Below are 18,252 nucleotides of genomic sequence, written 5' to 3'. Positions count from 1 at the left end.
AAACACCCACAGGTTTCTCTGGGAGTGTCTGTGTCCCTTCTCTTCAGTAAAAGAGACAGATGGAGCTGAGAGGTGTGTCCTCCACTGCCTTTGGAAACAGGTCAGATCAAATTAGTATCAGGCGTCATTTGCTTTCCCACGCTTTGGGAAGACTTCTCCTGCTTTCTCTTTTTCCTCCTATTCCTTGGATGTGGCTGTGGTAGGATAGTCAAGCCATATGCTGCAGAGAGGCAGGCTGGGCTCCTCTTCAATAGCTTTGAGGAAAGTCAAATGAACTCAACAGAACTGCATTTAGGTATTGGACATTATCAGTCACTGCCCAGAGCTTGAGGAGTTTTGGTGCCTTTGGGGACCCCAGCTGCACTCAGTGGCATGGCACCCCACAGCCACAGAAAATACACGGCTGGATGCCTTGTTGTTTCCAGCTGTGCTCACAATCCATCCATCCTGCTGCTGCTGCTCCTGCTTTGATCTGAAATGCTGGTTTGTGCTCTACAGCCCCAGGTCCTGGCCACTGCTTCTAGTGGGAGCTCTGGTTCTTTCACCAGCATGCATTGGCAGACTCCACCTGGCTCCAGCCAGGTGACACCAACGCAATTTGTCACAGCTGAAAGCCTCTTTTCAACTCTCTGGCATCTTTCCATGCCAGACTAAAGGGCAAGGCACTGCATCTGATGGTGCTGCAGAGGGAAAGCGGCCACTGGCCTGCCTGTCCCTTTTGTTTATGGGACTGGAGCTGCTGTGAAAGGGAAGGTGTCCTTAAAGGGTCCTGTTTGAGCCAGGTGGGATCAGACATTGAGGCTAGAAAGTTATTTCTGGAATGCTGAAGGTTGTCTTGGTCAGGAGAAGAGCTGCATTTTAGTTAGTGCCAGGGCAGATGGGTTAAAAAAGTGTAGGAAAGAATCAATGTAGAGGAGGGAAGGGAAGGGAAGGGAAGGGAAGGGAAGGGAAGGGAAGGGAAGGGAAGGGAAGGGAAGGGAAGGGAAGGGAAGGGAAGGGAAGGGAAGGGAAGGGAAGGGAAGGGAAGGGAAGGGAAGGGAAGGGAAGGGAAGGGAAGGGAAGGGAAGGGAAGGGAAGGGAAGGGAAGGGAAGGGAAGGGAAGGGGGAAGATGGATGTATACAAGTCCTATACTAATATAACCCTGTTGCAGTCACTCCTGATATCCGGAGGGAAGAGCTAAGCCTCACACTTTCAGGGATGACTCTAAGACTGTAAAAAAGCAACAGTACAGCCTGGTAATTTCCCCCCTCTCCTCAAACATGAGACTTTTATGTTGTACTTCATAAAAAAAAGACAATAAATCTTTCCAGCATGATGCCAACAGTCAGAATATTTGGCTTCTTCTATGCTCTCTTCCTGTTATAACAGTTCCCAGAGCAGTGTCTGACCCCCAGCCCTTCCTGACCTCAGACAGCATCTCCTCAGTACCTTTTCCTTGCAGCATTCCTTGTCCACTCCCATCTGCTCCCAAATGCCTTTTGCTGGTTGTTTCCAATTCATCTGAGCAAGCTCAGCTCCACTCCCAAAGCACCCAGCACCCTTGCTCCAGGAGGGGCACCCTGCAGGATGGCACCCTTTGCACTGAGTACCTGCTTCATGTGTGAAGTGACTGCACAGCCTTTTAAGAGCCTTTTAAAGAAGCCACCTCCATGGTGTCAATTTAAGGAGCAAGGTGCCAGCAGTGAGAGCTCACGCTAGCATTTGTTCTGCCAAGAACATGGAGGGCAAAAATGGCTTTTTTGAGGTAAATGGCGCCCCAGGGCAGCAATGGCTGCAGGGGCAAGGTAGGTGACATCTCTGTGGCATTTGCCAGATGGTGGCCCTTCGGGGATACCAGCTGGTGGTGCAGCGTGTGGCAGCTGGAATCCAGCCAGACCCCTGCATCACTTTTCCCTTCTTTTTTTCTTATTCTGCCCTGCTTCCCCTCTTGTGAAAATAAAGCCTGCATGAGGTCCAGCCTGATCCCTGCCTCCTCTCTCTGCTGCAAGTTCACGTTTCAGCCAGCACTGCCAGTGGCCAGCACGGGCTGCTGGAGGGAAGTTAGCAATAGCCAGTTCCCAGCAGGCAGAGCTCCTGCACATGATTTTGCATTAGCCAGAGCCTTGTTTCTCCTGCTGCAGCACAAGCCTTTTCTAGGAAGGTTTTTCTTTACCAAGAGGGGCATAAGTATAGTGTGAGAGGAAACACACTGATCATTTTTGCCCAGAAGCCCAGTAGTAAGCATTTCCCCATGTTTTTACATTTCTGGAAAATACTGGTTTGTGTCTTTCAGAGAGAAGCAGTATCCTTTTGGAAAGGACAAGGGGAATGGAAGAAATCCAGCTCCCATGTAATAGGTTATGTTTTATGAGTGCTGCTGGCCATCTGTGCACTGGCCATTGCTGCTGGTGGATCCAGGGTAACAGCTTGAAGCCCCACATCCTGATTTCCCTGGGAAGGGTCCAGCAGGAGCTATGTCAGAAACTGACAGCAGAAGCCCCATGCTAAAAATAATTATGGCAGAACCCGTCTGCATGGAAACTCCACAGAATTTAGAAACTGGAGCATTTCTTTCCATCCAAACTATTTTAGATTTGGACTCTATAAGGAAATAGAGAACAAGGAGTGTATCACTGCACAAAACCATGCTGTGCCCACATCCTGAAGGTCATATGGCTGAAGCAGTATGATTATGTGGTTCATATGATAGTGGGAAGTTCATAGCATAACTACAAAACTGCTGGTTTGTAGGAGCATTGCTGCAGCAGCAGCTTCTACTTACAGGTACTCACTCATAGGTGTGGGATCACTCCTACTGCAGGTCAGCCTGGCACGGCAGCTGCCCTCATGGCTATTTCTAGATGTTCCTCCACTTCCTCCTGCTTGTCTGCCCACTCTTAATTTCTTGGGTTTGGTAGAAACAGACTGGATAAGGATCATGGCTGGATTTCTTGTCTGCAGCTGTTCTTTGCAGGTGTGTTCCGGCAGCCAACAGCTTCTTTTGAAGCAAAACCTCATCCAGCATGTGGCATGTCTGCTCTTCCTGACTGTGGTGTTTCTTCTCCTGCTCCTCTAGGCCACTCTAAGATCTCAAGAACTCCCATTAGACTTTGTGTAATATGTTGGACAGTATCCCATGGACCACACCAGGAGCTCTTGATGGCAAAGGTGGAGCTGCACTGACTGTACTAGGAACATCTACTGCCTGACCAAGGTAGGGAGTGAGAGCAGGATAATCAGTCATCCCCTTACAGACTTGGGATATCACTTATCTGAGTTGTTGCCCAAGTGGAGTGGTACAATTTTTGGTGGGCTTCAGAAAATTCCATTAACTGCCAACCTGGATTGTGGCCAGGATGGAAATTTGCCAAACTAAAGCAAATCACCTTGTGATCCTATAAACATCAGTCCTAAGTGAGACTTTTTGAGCTGAAAACCCTGCCCCTGCCATGCTGTGGGTGGTATGGAATCAAACAGTTGGTATGGTTAGAAGAAAAAAGGAATAGGGAGGGAAGAACTTCAGTGTTTAGTGTTTAATACCACCATGTCACAGCTGGAGGATGTGGTTTCCAGCATAAAGTCCCTGGAAGTTCAGGGGCTCTTCCCTCAGAAGCAGAGAGGTGAGGGAGTGTGAGACCTCAGCAACATTGACTTCTTTCAGACAAAAGGAGTTTTTCCAGGTTGTTTTTCCCCCATTCCCTATTATTTGTTTGTCTGGAGGAGGGAGTTTTTAAACTACAGAGACTCGTTTGCCATATGGCCCAGAGTGGGAACAGTGCCATCCCTTATTTGGGGACAAACTGGAAATACCTTTTCTGCATTTGTGGGTTGAGGCTGAACCATTTACCTTTGTATCTTGTGGTTATTGCTGTTTTCTTTTAGTAAATTGTTATTTTTTCATTTCATATCTCTTTGCACTTGTCTTATTGGTAGAAGGGAGAGAGGTTAAAAACTGCCAGGAGGCAACTTAGTTTGGAGTCTCCACTCCATAAATTGTCTCAAAATGAGACAACAGTGGTAGAGACTCCACTCCTTTTTTCATTACCCAGGACAGGATGTCTCTCAGAGCAAGCAAATCCTCATGTGAAGCTGATAATAGGACCAAAATCCTTGAGGTTCAGCCCTGGCTCATTGAGAAATGCCAAACATTTCACTGAACACGAGGGGAGGAGATTCTGTCAGAATTCACCCAAGGTTACAATCCTCCCCCCCCCCATCACACAAGCACCAGTGTTGCCCATGATGCACAGCAGCCACACATTCATTGCTGGAGCAGTGTTTCACACCTATGGAACACAGGGAAAGAGCAGGACAGGCTCCTGGAAGGTGCCCTGGGCTGCCCTGCAGAGGGCATGAGCTCTGTCAGGAATGGAGCAGGCTCTGTTGATGGAACAGAGAAGTCCATTGTGCAGTAAGGGTGGATGGTACAAGGTGAACACGAAAGGGAATGGCAGAGGGAAAGGGTCAGGTACAGATCACTGTGAGCATAGGACTGGGAAGAAAAGAAGGGAGATGTGAGAGAAAGGTTGGTTGAAGGACAAAGGGGTGGGAGAAGAAAGAAGGGGAGGTGAGAGGCAAGGGTGGTGGAACACTAAAGTATTGCCTTAATGCAATAACCATCAATTAGATGGTTATTAGATGACAGCAGAAAAAGTCACTGCCAAATGAGGCTAGGAAGCACTACCATATAAAGCAGACTAAAACCCAACAGATCAGTTAACTGATCTGGGAACAATCAAGATGCCTGGAAGCAATGGTAGGAGAAACCAGCAACAGCACTAAGCAGAGCTTTGTGGTCAGCCTTCCCTGGACTTCTGTGCTTGGCTTTACCACTGAGCAATATCTTTCAGCAAACAGGTAGGTCCTGTTGGAGTCATCTCATTCCTGTTTATGAGGTTGTCTTGTCCTACTCAGATCAAGACAGAAATACTCCCTCCAGGGGGTTTATAGATTCAGATCAACATGAAGTTTTATCTTGGTTCTACTTTGGGTGAAGAGCACGAACAGCCACGGGTGATATTAAACTGGGAGGGTGGCCACCTAACAAATGGCTGCCCAGAGGGGCCTCAGTCAACATGAGAAGTAGCACCCTGTGGTGTCCAAGGAGGGGAGGAGCAGAGCTCTGCACAAGGGGTGACACAACTCTGTGCATTCAGCCAGGCTGGAAGATTCAATCTGCTCAACAGCCCTTCTGAGAAGGACTTGGGGTTTCAGCAGATAACAGGCTGACCATTAACCAGAAATATGTTCCCATCACAGATGAGATAAACAGGCTGCACTAACAGCCACATGTCTAGCACAGCCAGAAGAGTGATTTCTACCCACTCTGTCCAGAGCTGGTGAGGCCTCTCCAGGATTCATCTCCAACATCAGGTCCTCCAGTTCAGAAGGGATGTGGCAAAAGAGTAGAGGAGCCAGCTGAGACTACAAAAATTGTGACAGACCTGGAACACAGTGCCTCTGAGGAGAGAGGGCTGGTCTTGTGTAGTTTGGTGAGAAGAAGGCAGAGGGGACATCTTCCAGGAGCCTGTGACTGCTGGAAAGGCAGTGACAGACATGAGAGCAAAACTCCTGCAGCATCAGGCAATGCAGCAGGGATCACAACCATAGAATGCAGCTTGGGAGGTCCAGAAGTAGATCTCAACAACAGGAAGTTTTAGTCTCCTGAAATACAATTAGCCTTTAAAGTCTCTTCACTTACCCACCCAAAGCACCTTGCCAGAATCAAGGGAAAAAACAAACAAAAGAAAGCAACAAAAACCCAAACAGCCCAAGCCCCAAAACCACTACGAATTGTATCTCCATCCTAATCATAGCAGAGGAACACAGTGCATGAGTCCATCTCAGCTTGCCAAGTTGCAAATGCTTATCCAATGTAGCATCTGAAAGCAATTTGCAGTAATTTTCTATTAAAATACTTCACTGTCAGACCAACAGCAATAGGAAAGCCTTGAATTAGACCACCCCCCCTCCTACCCCACAAATACCTTTTGTATAGACTGAAAGAACTGCTAAGAGCTCTCTCTTTTTGGTAGAATTTTTCCAAGTGTTTCTTTGGAGGTAGACATAATTCTTAGTTGTTCATCCACTTGGCAAGTTTTCTGTCTTCCACACTGTGCCCTTGGAGTAACATTACCAAGTGAGGAAAAACATTCTTTTTGCTAGAAGTCTCTTCACATGAAAAAGCTAAAGTATACCCAGTAGACACATGCAAGTGCTGCAAAAAATAACACAGAAAATAGTTTATTTTCCACTCCAGGAGATCTCAATAACCACATCTCAAACTCACCAGAAATAAGCTTTAAAGTAATGCTGCAAAACACATGGGAAAACATACATCCAGCTCTCAAAAAGAGCAGGAAACTACATCAGGCTAGATGTGCTTCTAAAAATATTGCTGAAGGTGAAAATACATTTACCTTTAATATTACCACATTTGGTTTTGCAGTTTCATGGAATCATTTTGGTTGGAAAAAAATCATTAAGACCATCCAGCCCAACCATTAATCTAACACTGTCAAGTCCACCACTAAAACATGTTCTTATGTGCCACATCTACACATCTTTTAAACACCCCAGGGCTGGTGACCCAACCACTTCCCTGAGCAGCCTGCTCCAATGCTTGACAAACCTTTTGGCAAAGTCTTTCTTTACCAAAGAATCTCCTCTCAATACCAAGAGGCTTTGACTAAACAAGGACTTTGGGACTCCTATCACATAACACTATTTTACAATACAAAGAATTTAAAGACTTTTAGGCATCTTCCACCTCTCCTTAAAATGAAAGAGAGAAAAGCAGTAGCTTAAGACACCCAAAGAAAGTGAGGTGAGCTAACAAATGGCACATGATTTGTTCCAATCAGCAGGGTTTCGCTGGATCACTGCCATACTGCTTTTCAAGTGTATCAGGATTTACATTATGAAGGTTAGGTGTTCAGCCTGTTCTGTCTGTGCAGAACTCAACCTCACTGACACTTCAGATGCCAGCTGCAAATAATAAAACACCTAAGCATATTAAGCATCATGGCTCTACTCAGTAGCCTGAATCTCCAAATGGAATTTAAACTCACCAACTTCATAACTTCCTAAATGGCATAAATGGGCTCTAACCTAACTCCCCAACATTTCTAACCTAAGGAGTTCTTTACATTAGTTTAGCAAGGAATATGGATCCAGCTTTTCCAGCCTTGGTATTCTTCCACGGATCAAAGGCAATATGATGCATGGAAGATGGATCAAAAAAACCCATTTTTGGGTTGCTTGAGCCTCCCTGCAAATTAAAACCCTTCCCACGGCAGAAAAAACTTCTCAGGTTGAAAAGGCAATTCTGAAGCGAGCTTTTCCTTTGGAAACTTTAAAAGGTCTGTCCTTTCCCTGTTCCACTGATTCTTAATGGCTTTCAAACTCAGAAAATGGGAAAATTGACCATTTTTTGCAATCCACTCTTCCTAGTATATGAGGAAGGATTACACTTGGCTTTGAAAGAGGGGAATGAAAAGAAGAGTAGCCTGGCTCAGTTCATGACAAGTGGATTGAACAGTCTTACTGGTGGTACCAGCTATTCATGGTGATGAATTCCCTTCCTCACCTCCAACTTCACAAGGAAATATTTTGCTTAGGATGGCCCAACAGAGTAAATAAGATCAGAAAAGGATGGGCCAAGGAAAGGATGATAAGTGCAAACTGACATAAGATTCTCCTGCCATTCTGTGGGGCTGCCTCACCTTCACCATACTGCCATCACATTCCTGCACTGGGTGAGATTGATCAACACTTACTGAAGACCAGTCCTACAGAAGGGGCTCCTCTTCAGCCAAGAAATGAAATAAAGGAGCAGATGGTTTGAAGTGCCCAATTGAAGCAGCCCACTATTAGTTTGGCTCAACTCTGAGGCAAAATGACAGAGTGAGGGCTGAAAGGAAACACCTAAAAGCAGATCAGGTGGTGAGCTGGATATTCCAAAATACAGGAACAGAAAGGAAAATGCAGACTGCTGTTTTCTGGTCTGAGATCCTTCCTGCCAATGGGGGTTGGTGAAAGCCTGCTAGTAAATCTGCAAGGAAGACCTCTGTAGACCTCAGCCAAGAAAGATTATTGCTTTATTTTCCTGGCCATGCTTTAAGCTTGCCTAGGTCATCCTTCCCTCTTTCTCCTTTCTGTTGTTACCATGCCTTGTAAAGAATATTTGTGAGTGTAGCCCATGCAACAAGCTCATTTCTTGTTACCTTGCACTGCCACTTCCACAGCTTGCAAGACAAGCCACAACAACCTCCACGGGACAAGTAAAGCATTCAGACTTCCCCAGCCTGCATAGGATCAGACCATAGAAGCAGAGAATCTTTGGAATAAAGCAAACCTGAAGATGATGAATGTTACAGACCATCATGGCATTTACACAAAACCCCAAGCATGTGAAAGGTGACACTTAATTCTCCATTTCCTGGACAATATGCAGTAGGAGCTGTATGTCTTTTGTGATCTTCAGCTTCTTCCCAATAGAACATTCAAAGTCACAGAGCCAAAGCTTTCTGAAGGCAATGGCAATGCTGCAGAATAAAGGCAGGTCTTTACCTGTGACACCCTGAGAAACCAGCAGCAGCTGTGCCCCTGCTCACCTTGCAAAACTGCCTGCCAGCTCTTCTCTGGGTTATACAGCCAGGTTCACGTTCCTGTACTTATTCTCACAAACAGCACTATAAAGCCACAAACCCAATGCAGACTGGGAAGTGAAAAATGCATTGAGTGTGGTTTAGCTTGCAGGTTCCCTGTTATTAGTGCTATGAGAGTATGATTCCTAACAGTGGGCTGCATGGTTGCAAATTAATTGCTGCATTTAGTACATCTTTGCAAGCAAAATGCAAAATGAAGAGCTAATCTTCAGAGCACTTAGCACAGATGTTCAGATACACACTGACAAATGCCTAGGAACTCCATGTTAATTTCTCTTCATCCCCTTTTTCTCCTTCCAAGGATCTGTCTACAGCCCAAATCACTTGGCATCTGCCAAAGCCAGTCTCTGATGTACTTCCCAGGAGCTTCTGCATCCTGGGAACTGTCAGTTCTCTTGACAATGGTGCTACACTGCACCCTTGTGATGAGGAAGGCCGGTCACACGCTAGGCTGTACTGGCCTGAGTGTAACCAGCAAGGGAAAGGGCAAGATTAAAGGTCCTGCATCCCTCTGGGTGCTCAAAACTGACTGGACAAGGCCCTGAGCAACCTGATGTAGCTTTGGAGTCAGCCTCACTCCCAGATGACAGGATGAAAAATCTCCAGCAGTCCCTTCTCACCTAAACCCCAATGGGATTCTCTGCCCGCCTTTCCAGAACTAGAGATGCTTCTTGGATCAACACTCGCAACACAACAATTTTATCCACAAGAGGAAGGACAAATAACCTACAGTTCTTCTCAAAACATACGAAAATAACAGCTTCTGACCAGTGATAGAGACACCAAGTATTTGTTGCATATTAGAAAAGCTTGACATTAAAGTAACTCTCATGATCCTTGACACCAAAGCAAATCACATCTCTAAAGTAAGAAATCAAGTTACACATATTGTTATTAATAGGAAATAATATTTCTTACCATTCCTATAAAAAAATAAATATTGCAACATAGCAAAAAACCCCCCACATACTTCATCATCCATGCACATGGGAAAAACACCTTGCTTTTGTCTGAATTTTGTGAATTTCCAATATAGGACTCACCTAGACACAGGCTTTAAGGTCCAGAATGAGGTAATAAAATTATTTCCTTAAACCCAGCTCATGAAGGAAAAGAAATTCCACCTTTAGGAGAAATGTCTCTTCACTTAAAGTATTCTTACTGCAAAACATCAACAGTTCAACACCGAGCTTTATGAGCTCATGTAGTACATTTAAGTTACAAGCAACGTTTTATCTGGGTTTGCCTCGTGTGTGGTCTCATTAGACAGAAAAAAAACCTCTCATTATATGTATTTTTGTGATATTTACAAGTTTACCATTATGGTCTAGGATGAGCGTAAAGCCACACTCAAGATAACCTTAAGTTAATTAACCCCATGAAAACTGAAAGACACAAAATGGGATCACATACCTCACCATTTTATTTGTTCCCCCACAAAGCTGTTAAAATGACATTCAGAGCCCTCATCTTTCAGCGATGAGTCTTAACCAATGACAACTTCAGCCTATTTACATGCTGAATTTTACGTGAATTTGATTTGGAAATAACTGCTTTTGATACAAACAAGCCAATAAAATAAAAAAAAAGATTTTGCTTAAAATTAAATAGTGGTTTAAGTTTTTTTTCCAATTCATGGTGGTGTCTGATAAAAAAAATTACATTGATTTATCCTCTTAAGTACAGGTGCAAGTTTGCAGTAGTTCCTTTAGCATCTGTGTTTGTGGGTTGAGTGTTAGAAGCCCATTTATAGCGCTTCTCTTGGCCTTCCTGGGAATTTCAAGGAAAGGACACCATTTCTCCCTTTGTGTCTTTGTGCAAGAGTTGACAGATGCACCCTCAGTCTGAGAGTCTGTACTTTGAATCAGCTGCTTTGCTCAGCTGCCCAGCGAGGTGGGTGAGGCAGATGCATTTTTGCCACTCTTTTTGCTCCTCCATGGTGGGGCTCCAAAAATAAAAGCAATTTTAACTATCAAAATACATTCATTAACACCAGATTTGCCTATATATTATTGCATTTCCCCCAAAAGCTTCTATTAGAAATCCATACAAAACATAATCATGACATACAGCCTATGGGGTAATGCACAGGAAATGAATGTTGTTAATTTGACTTAATGTGAACAGGACTCTAGTGAAAATAGGATCATGACTAAAGTAACAGTAATGATAGTTTTTCTCACAGAAATTACTTACCACAGGTAATGAAGATGTTTGCTTAAATTATTTTTATCATAGCTCAAGAAAACCTTATCAGAGACACAGTTCCTGTCTCTTGTGGTGTGAAAGCTGTTTTGGGGTTTCTGTGTAAAACCTTCCCAGCGTGACGATGGAGAACTTATTGTACTATCTGTACATAACTGTGCTCTGCTGGGGAAGATCTTCAATATTAGAAGAAAGTACTATGATAGTGTTTTTACATTTTCAATATTTCAGAAAATCTTAATTAGAGAACACTTTTTTTGAGGATACTTATTTTGCCACAGCTGTTCTACCTTTTTGTATATAAAAAGTAAGCAATCACAACGTTATGGAATATCACGAAAAAAATATTTTGTGCCCCATCATGGAACTGAGGAAAGATTTAGAAGAAAAACCTGAAATTGCCAAGTTCCATTGGTGCTCCAGCTGCGTTTTTTAAGGGGCGTGTGTAGGTGCCATATTCCCGTTATATCAATATATCATCCATCTTTCTCCTCAGAACATCATCCAGCACTGTAGCCAAATGTTTCAAGTAATTTTCCTTTGGTACCTTGAGGTAGTTTATTCCCCTGCCACCTGAACCGGGATGGGAAAAGACACGATCCGTTTGCAGTCACAGGCAGAGGGGATTACAGCAAAACCTCTTCGTGTCCTTCCCAGAATTGCAGATCCAATTGCAGACCCTTGGTAGAGCAGGATATTTACAAGTTGCAATGAACACTTAGTTCTGCGTGTGCATAACGGACAGCTCACATTGCTGTTGGAAAAACCAAATTTTTTCACTACAACCACTTGTTTCTCTGCCTGCTCTCTGCATAAATGATGGTAAGAGGACAATGGTACAGGGAGCTCATGTAGCCTTCAGTTCCGTTCTCGCCCTCAGCTGAAGAAAGGAAACCTGCATATGCAGTAGCACTGCCTTTAAAATGAACCAAAAGAGTAGGTTTAAACTAGATATTCAGAAAAAAACCTCTTCATTGTGAGGGTGGTGAGGTGCTGGAATACCGCTGTCAGGACCTCTGGTTACTTCTCCCATAGGAATTGCTTTGGGTTTTTATTTGTTTCTTTCTTTCTTTCGTTCAGCGGGACGGAGCGGCCGCGAGTTCCGGCGGCTCCGCAGCAGCAGCAGCGCTTCTCTCGATCGGTTTTCCGCTTGACTTTTCGCTCGCTCTCCGTCCCCTTCTCCGTCTGACAATCCCTCCACTCCCGTCCCGTCCCGTCTCGTCCCGTCCCGTCCGTGTTCCGCCTTTCCCAGCCCGGCTCATGCCGCGTCCCGCAAGGCGCCCGTGCGTGGCTCTGGCCCCTGCGCGGCACTGCCCGGCCCGCCGCGCTCTCGCCTCCGCCAGGCTCCGCCCGGACTGGCCGTGGCGCCTCTGCACGAGTCTGGGGAAGAATTCCTCCCTCTGGCTGTGCTGGGGCAGCACCGTCCTCTGGCTCCGCCTGGTGCGGGCTCTGGCCCGGCCCGGGCCCCGAACGAAGCCCCTCCCGCAGCTCCGCCCGCAGCCGCCCCGCGGCCGCCCGGCTCCCGCCCCGTCCCCCTGGGAGCTGGCCCCGGAGCTTTCCCGGTCCGAGCTCCGCCGCCCGTCAGTTCGGCCGCCGGCCCCGAGCCGCCGGTGCCCGGGGCGTTCGTGTGGCCCGGTCAGAATGGCGAGAGCGCGGTGCCGCCCGCTCGGGCGGAGAAGCCTCCCCTGGAGCAGCTGTACCGGGAGGGCCCGCTGCTGGGCAGCGGCGGCGGCGGCAGCGTTTACTCCAGGACCCGGCTCGCCGACGGCGTCCCGGTAAGAGACGGGGCCGGGTCGGAGGGGGGCGGCGGGAGACAGGAGTGGGCGGCGAGCTCCGAGCTCAGCGCGCCGCTCGCCTTTGCTCGCAGGGGGCCATCAAGCGAGTGTGCCGGAAGCGCATCTCGGAGTGGGCGCGGCTGGTGAGTGAGCGGGGCCAGCGGGAGCAGCCGGCGGGGCGTGCCGGGCGGGGCTGAGGCGAGGCCCGGCACGGTGGGAGCCGGGGCGCTGCGAGGTGAGCGGGGACCGCGCAGCGTCCCGGGCCGGACAGGGGGTGCCGAGGGCGCGGCGCAGCAGCGGCCCCGCTGACGGCATCGCGGTCTCCCCGCAGCACAAGGGCGCCCTTGTGCCCCTGGAGCTGGCGCTGCTGTGGATGGTGTCGTGGCCTGGCTTCCGCGGCGTCGTGCGGCTCCTGGACTGGTTCGAGGTGCCCGAGGGCTTCGCGCTGGTCATGGAGCGTCCGGAGCGGTGTCAGGAGCTCTGGTACTTCCTGCACGAGCGGGGGTTCCTGACGGAGCCCGTGGCGCGGGGGCTGTTCGGCCCGGTGCTGGAGGCGGGGCGGCACTCACTGCAGCAGCCGCCGCGTCCTGCATCAAGGCCGAGAACGTCCTCGTCCACCTGGCCACCGGCGAGGCGAAGCTCATCGACTTCGGGTGCGGCGCGATCCTCCAGGACACGTTCTACACCCGGATGCCAGGTGAGCTCAGAGCCAGGGCTGAGCCGGGCAGCAGAGGTTCCCCCCTTTGCTGGCAGAGGAGGAAGAGGGAGGGAAAGACGGGGAATCGTCCTTCAGCCGGCTGCAGCCAAGTTGCTTTTCGGCGGGGCCAGGGGCTGGCTGTTGTGGAACGGGAGCTGGCAGGGAGGGAGCAGCATGGGCCTGATGAGCTGCACCCATGTCCCATAGGAATGCCAGAGTACAGCCCACCGGAGTGGATCCTCTTTGGCTGCTACCATGGCCAGCCAGCCACCATCTGGTCCTTGGGCATCCTGCTGTATGAGCTGGTCTGCGGGCACCTTCCTTTCCACCCCAGTGAGGACATCATCTGGGGCCAGCTCTCCTTCCCGCCCCAGATGTCTCAAGGTGGGGATGTGCCTTCAATGCATGGGAGGAGGAACAGGACTGGGAGAGGGCAGCTGGCACATAAGCGTCCTGCCCTTGCAGCTAGTGAGGTGGTTGGTCTCCTGGGTTTAGCTGGAGGACATGGCATGTGTGCCTCTGTGCTGCTCTCTTCCGAAAGGGAGGACTGATGGGAAGCTTTGAGTGCAGCCCCGAGCCCTCCTAGTGTGGCCTGGGCACCACTGAATCCAGGAGAGCATGGACAGGAGCCTTGTCCCACTGACCAGCGGTTTCTGGTTTGTCTCTGCAGAGTGCCAGCACCTCATCAGGTGGTGTTTATCCATGGATCCCACAGACAGACCATCCTTGGAAGACCTTTTTGAGCATTCTTAACTACAGGACCCCCAAGTGGCCCAGGAGACAGCAGAGATCCATCCCTCTGCACAGTAGGATCCAGCAAGTACCAGCTGCATGTGTCTCGTGGCCCTGGATGAAAACCCCAGAGCATTTCCCTGTGGCTGTGGCACAGAGGAGAGAGTCCAGCCTAGGAGATGCTTCCACTGGTCCCTGGCAAGGTGTGGAGGGAGCTCAGTGCTCCCTGTCCTGTTGGACAATTGGTGGCCGTGCAGTGAAGTTGCCACAGACTGGAAAAGGGGAAGCATCCCCCTGCAGCTCAATGGCATCGTGATGTCCCCACAAGCTGAGACACAGCTGACGTGTTCTTCTGGAGCGCGATGTGGAGCTGGGAACACCATCCTGGAGCTGGCTGCTGGCAGGGCAGAGCCGATTGGCTTTGGCTGCGGCCCCTGCCTGGAGGACACGCTCTGCACCCCGATGGAATCAAGATGAGTCCCCAGCTGGTGCAGGGATGGGGGATGCTCGTGCTTCCAGGCATGGCAGGGCTTGGCTGGACCATGTGCTGGAGGTTCCCTGCTCAGTGGCGGTAGTGAATATTAATTTTTCTGCTGGAACCCAAGCTGCTTTTTGTCAGGACAGGGGATTGGATGTTGTGGAAGGGGAACTGGCTCCTGGCCTTGCTGACAGCTTCTGACAGCCAGCCTGGGGTAGGGGCAGCCAGCCTGACAAAAGCGTCCATCCATGTGGATGGGGGACAGCAGAGGGGGACAGGTTCCGAAGCCATGTCCCAGCTGGTCTGCTTTGCAGGCCCTTGAGGAAGGGGTGGGTTTATGGGAGGGAAAGGTGGGGTTTTTCTCCACCCATGAAGAGGTTTAATTCTCACATGGAGTGGTCAGACCTTCCTAGGCCTGTGATACAGTGATAACCTTTGACAGATTTTCTTGTTTCCAGGTCTTGTTTTGAATTGATTGTCACACAATTGTTCTTTTTTTCTTTTCCAGGAAGATTGCACCTAATGACCAGACCAGACGGGGAAGCAGCTGAACTGTCTGTGGAGCACATCCAGTGCCAGCGTTGCCCCTGTGGGGCGCATCCCCTTCAAGAAGGACAAGGATGTCCTGCAGGATCAGCTCCTCTCCTGGCAGGAGGTCTCCAGATGTGGGTACCCGGCTCCACAGCTGGGCTGGCAGAAGGGCTCTGGGCAGACAGCAGCGGGCACACGGGCATCATCCCACTCTTGCAGCTGAGGAGGTTGCCGTACTGCGCTGAAGCAGAGCGTGTGGAACATGGAATGCCACGCTGCTCTCCTCTAAAAACAGAGAATGGGTTGGGAAGTTTGGGCTCTGAGCACAGCCAGCAGCCTGGCCTGGGAACAGGCTGTGGTGGGAGAGGGGGGACAGGAGCCTTCTGTGACTGACCATGGTTCTCTGTTTTCTCTTTCCAGGCTGCCAGCACCTCATGCCATGGGTACAGCAATGCTCGGCCTGCTGGTCTGGGAGGGCAGGAGGGCAGCGGGTGTTCATTTGCTGTCCAAAATAAATCATTGTGTTGTTGTCATCATTGGATTGTTTCTTTCATCTTTTTCTAAGCTTTTGCCTCCTTTCAGAGTAATCCTTTTGTGCTCTTTCTCAGCAATAATTAGCATTTTGCAGGGGGGATAAAATAACCTAAAAAATTCAATTACAGCTCCTGTGTCAGGCCCCTGGACACAAATGCTGGCCCTTTTCTATGGGAAACAAAACTCACACCCCAGTTTCTTGCTGTCAGTTTGCAGGAGGCGTTTGGCACTGCCAGGGCAGCCCGAGTTGTAGGTGGTGGCATGTGGGGTCTGGGAGACATCCTGTGCTGTTGGGAATTTGAGGAGGTGGCAGCCCACTCGGTGCCAAAGGCCCCTGGATACAAATGCTGGCCCTTTGCGTTGTTAAAATAACCATATCCCCCAGTGTGTTGATGCCAGTTTAGAGGAGGCATTTGGCACTCTAAGGGCAGCCTGAGTTCTGGGTGGTGGCAGCATTGGTCTGGGAGAAATCCTGCGCCATTCTGAATTTTAGCAGGCAGAAGGCCACTCGGGGCCACAGGCCGCTGGGCAGGGCGCAGCCCCTGAACATGAACACCAGCCCTTTTCTATGGGAAACAAAACTCACCACACCAGTTTCCTGCTCTCAGTTTGTAGGAGGCATTTTGCACTGCCAGGGCAGCCTGAATTGTAGGTAGTGGCAGGTTGGGTCTGGGAGAGATCCTGGCCATTTGGAATTTGAGAAGTGCACTTGGCTCCTTCTCTCCTCATTGAGTCCGGCACACACAGGAGCCCAGAGCTCTTGCAGGAACCATCCCAGCACTCAGTGGGAGCAACTTGTGTCCAGTGCTCACACAGAGCTCTGGTGTCCAGCATTGCACCTCATAGGAATGAGGAGCTGTTCCAGCCTTCTTGGAAGGAGCTAAGGAGCTTTGGCCTTCAGATCAGCTCCTTCCCAGCTCTTGATTTGCTGCCCTGGGGGAGCTGCTGCTTGTGGCAACACTTGTTTCACAGCTGACAGCCCTGCTCTGCTGGCCAGAAGCCATTGCAGGAGCTTGTGCTGGTGACATTGAAGCTTTTGGATCTTCCTAAGGAAAGCTCAGGGCAGAACTTGTCAAAAGAGCACTGCCTGGGCGATGGCTTTGACATTAAATCTTTCTTCTGTGCTCTGTGCCACACACAGTAAATATTTGAGGAAGCAAGTTTGCTGCTCTAGAAATTTCTGAAATCAGTCAGTTAAACCATAACAGAACATGATCTGGGATGTGTAATCTCACTTTAATTCATTGAGCAGAAAGCTGCAGGAGCACTGCTTGTGAGCTGTGTGTTTAACCTAAGTGACCTTGCCACCAAGAACTTAGAAAAGAGGGGAGAGATGGAATCAGCAGCACAAGGATCTGCACTGTGTTTCTCCCACAGGCCTGAGGACAGGGCCCACTTCCACTGGGCCTTGGCTTTTTACCCTCCATCAAAACTTGGTGCTTCAGATTGTGGTGGTGAATGGGCCCGGCTTTGTGCGGCCCCAGGGTGATCTGGGAAACGCTTGTCAGGCCTGGGCCTTGCTGAACAGCCCCTGGGCTCAGCTCCTGCTGAACTTATCAGGGACACGGAGTGCTCCCAGGAGCTTGTGCTGTCTAACGAGCTCCTGAGGTGTCTGGGAACAGCCTTGGAAACCACTTTTCTTGCCTGAATGGCATGGCATCCTCCTTCTCCCACTTTCCAAGACAGGCTGCTGACCTGCAGTGCGGCCATGAGGAAGCATTTTACGGCTGAGGCCCACTCTCTTGTGGCCCATGAAGAGTGCTGCAAAGGAGGCTCTTGGAGCTCTCCTGGAGCACAGTGGCTGCCAGCAGCAACCTCCCTCTGAGTGGGGCCTCTCAGGGGCAGTGAGCTCTCAAGTTTGCTGCACTGGCAGGATCACTGATCAGCAATGGATCCTGGGCCAATAGCCGCACTCCTGGAGGCTCCAGTTCAACCACTGTTAAGCTGGAGTGCTGTTAAGCTTTTAGGCCATATTCCTTTTTAGCCTTGTCCTTGCTGTCCCTTTATCAAAAGCACCTAAAGACACACACACACACACACACTCACACACACACACACACACACACACACACACACACACACACACACACACACACACTTCTCAGAATGTTTCTCGTTTGATTGACTGAATTTTGTTTGTTGCTTTTTTTTTTCCTTCTTGTTCCTGAACCGACTAGTAAGCAATAGTGTGAATGTTGCCAATGAATTTTCTTGAGCTGTTGCTTAATATTCAATCTGGTTTTTACTGAACCTTGCTTGGGAATTTTTAAGCAATCTCAGATACTTGTTCATAACAAGCCTTGGGAGCATGATGGGCAGGATTCACAGTGGAAAGCAGGAGAATAATTCCAAAGGGACAAGTTTAACTGTCCATTCTATTACTCTTCTATTTCTTTCACTCTATTAAGCCAAACCAAGCTTTTCTTGGAGGCAGAATGTGTGTGGGATGCACTACGGTATTGTCCCATAGCTCTGGGCTGAATAGCACCCAGGCTGGAGTGTAAATAGATTTGAGGAACCCTTGTCACTTGTCATTGGCCTCACAGTCCACTCATCCTTCTGCAAACAACACAGCTGGACTGCAGTCCTGGGTAAATATACACACAGATGACTTTTCCAAAGCAGTGCACGATTTCCTAGTGAAATGCACA

General features: G+C 49.0%; 1 protein-coding gene across 1 annotated transcript; it reads left to right on the top strand.

Annotated features, from left to right (window-relative positions):
• Positions 1–3,524: 3,524 nt before the first annotated feature.
• Positions 3,525–15,597, top strand: LOC132070480 (serine/threonine-protein kinase pim-1-like). The gene is given in 10 exon segments (XM_059467231.1): positions 3,525–3,600; positions 11,935–11,995; positions 12,107–12,629; positions 12,722–12,772; positions 12,961–13,192; positions 13,195–13,326; positions 13,534–13,710; positions 13,997–14,629; positions 15,045–15,201; positions 15,488–15,597. Coding segments are annotated over 8 exon segments (1,335 nt in total). The 3' UTR covers positions 14,080–14,629; positions 15,045–15,201; positions 15,488–15,597.
• Positions 15,598–18,252: the final 2,655 nt, after the last annotated feature.

This window comes from Ammospiza nelsoni, chromosome 3, assembly GCF_027579445.1.
Source record: "Ammospiza nelsoni isolate bAmmNel1 chromosome 3, bAmmNel1.pri, whole genome shotgun sequence".
Taxonomy (NCBI): Eukaryota; Metazoa; Chordata; class Aves; order Passeriformes; family Passerellidae; genus Ammospiza; species Ammospiza nelsoni.
The sequence above is the reverse complement of the archived record's forward strand: the minus strand, read 5'-3'. Positions and strand labels throughout refer to the sequence as shown.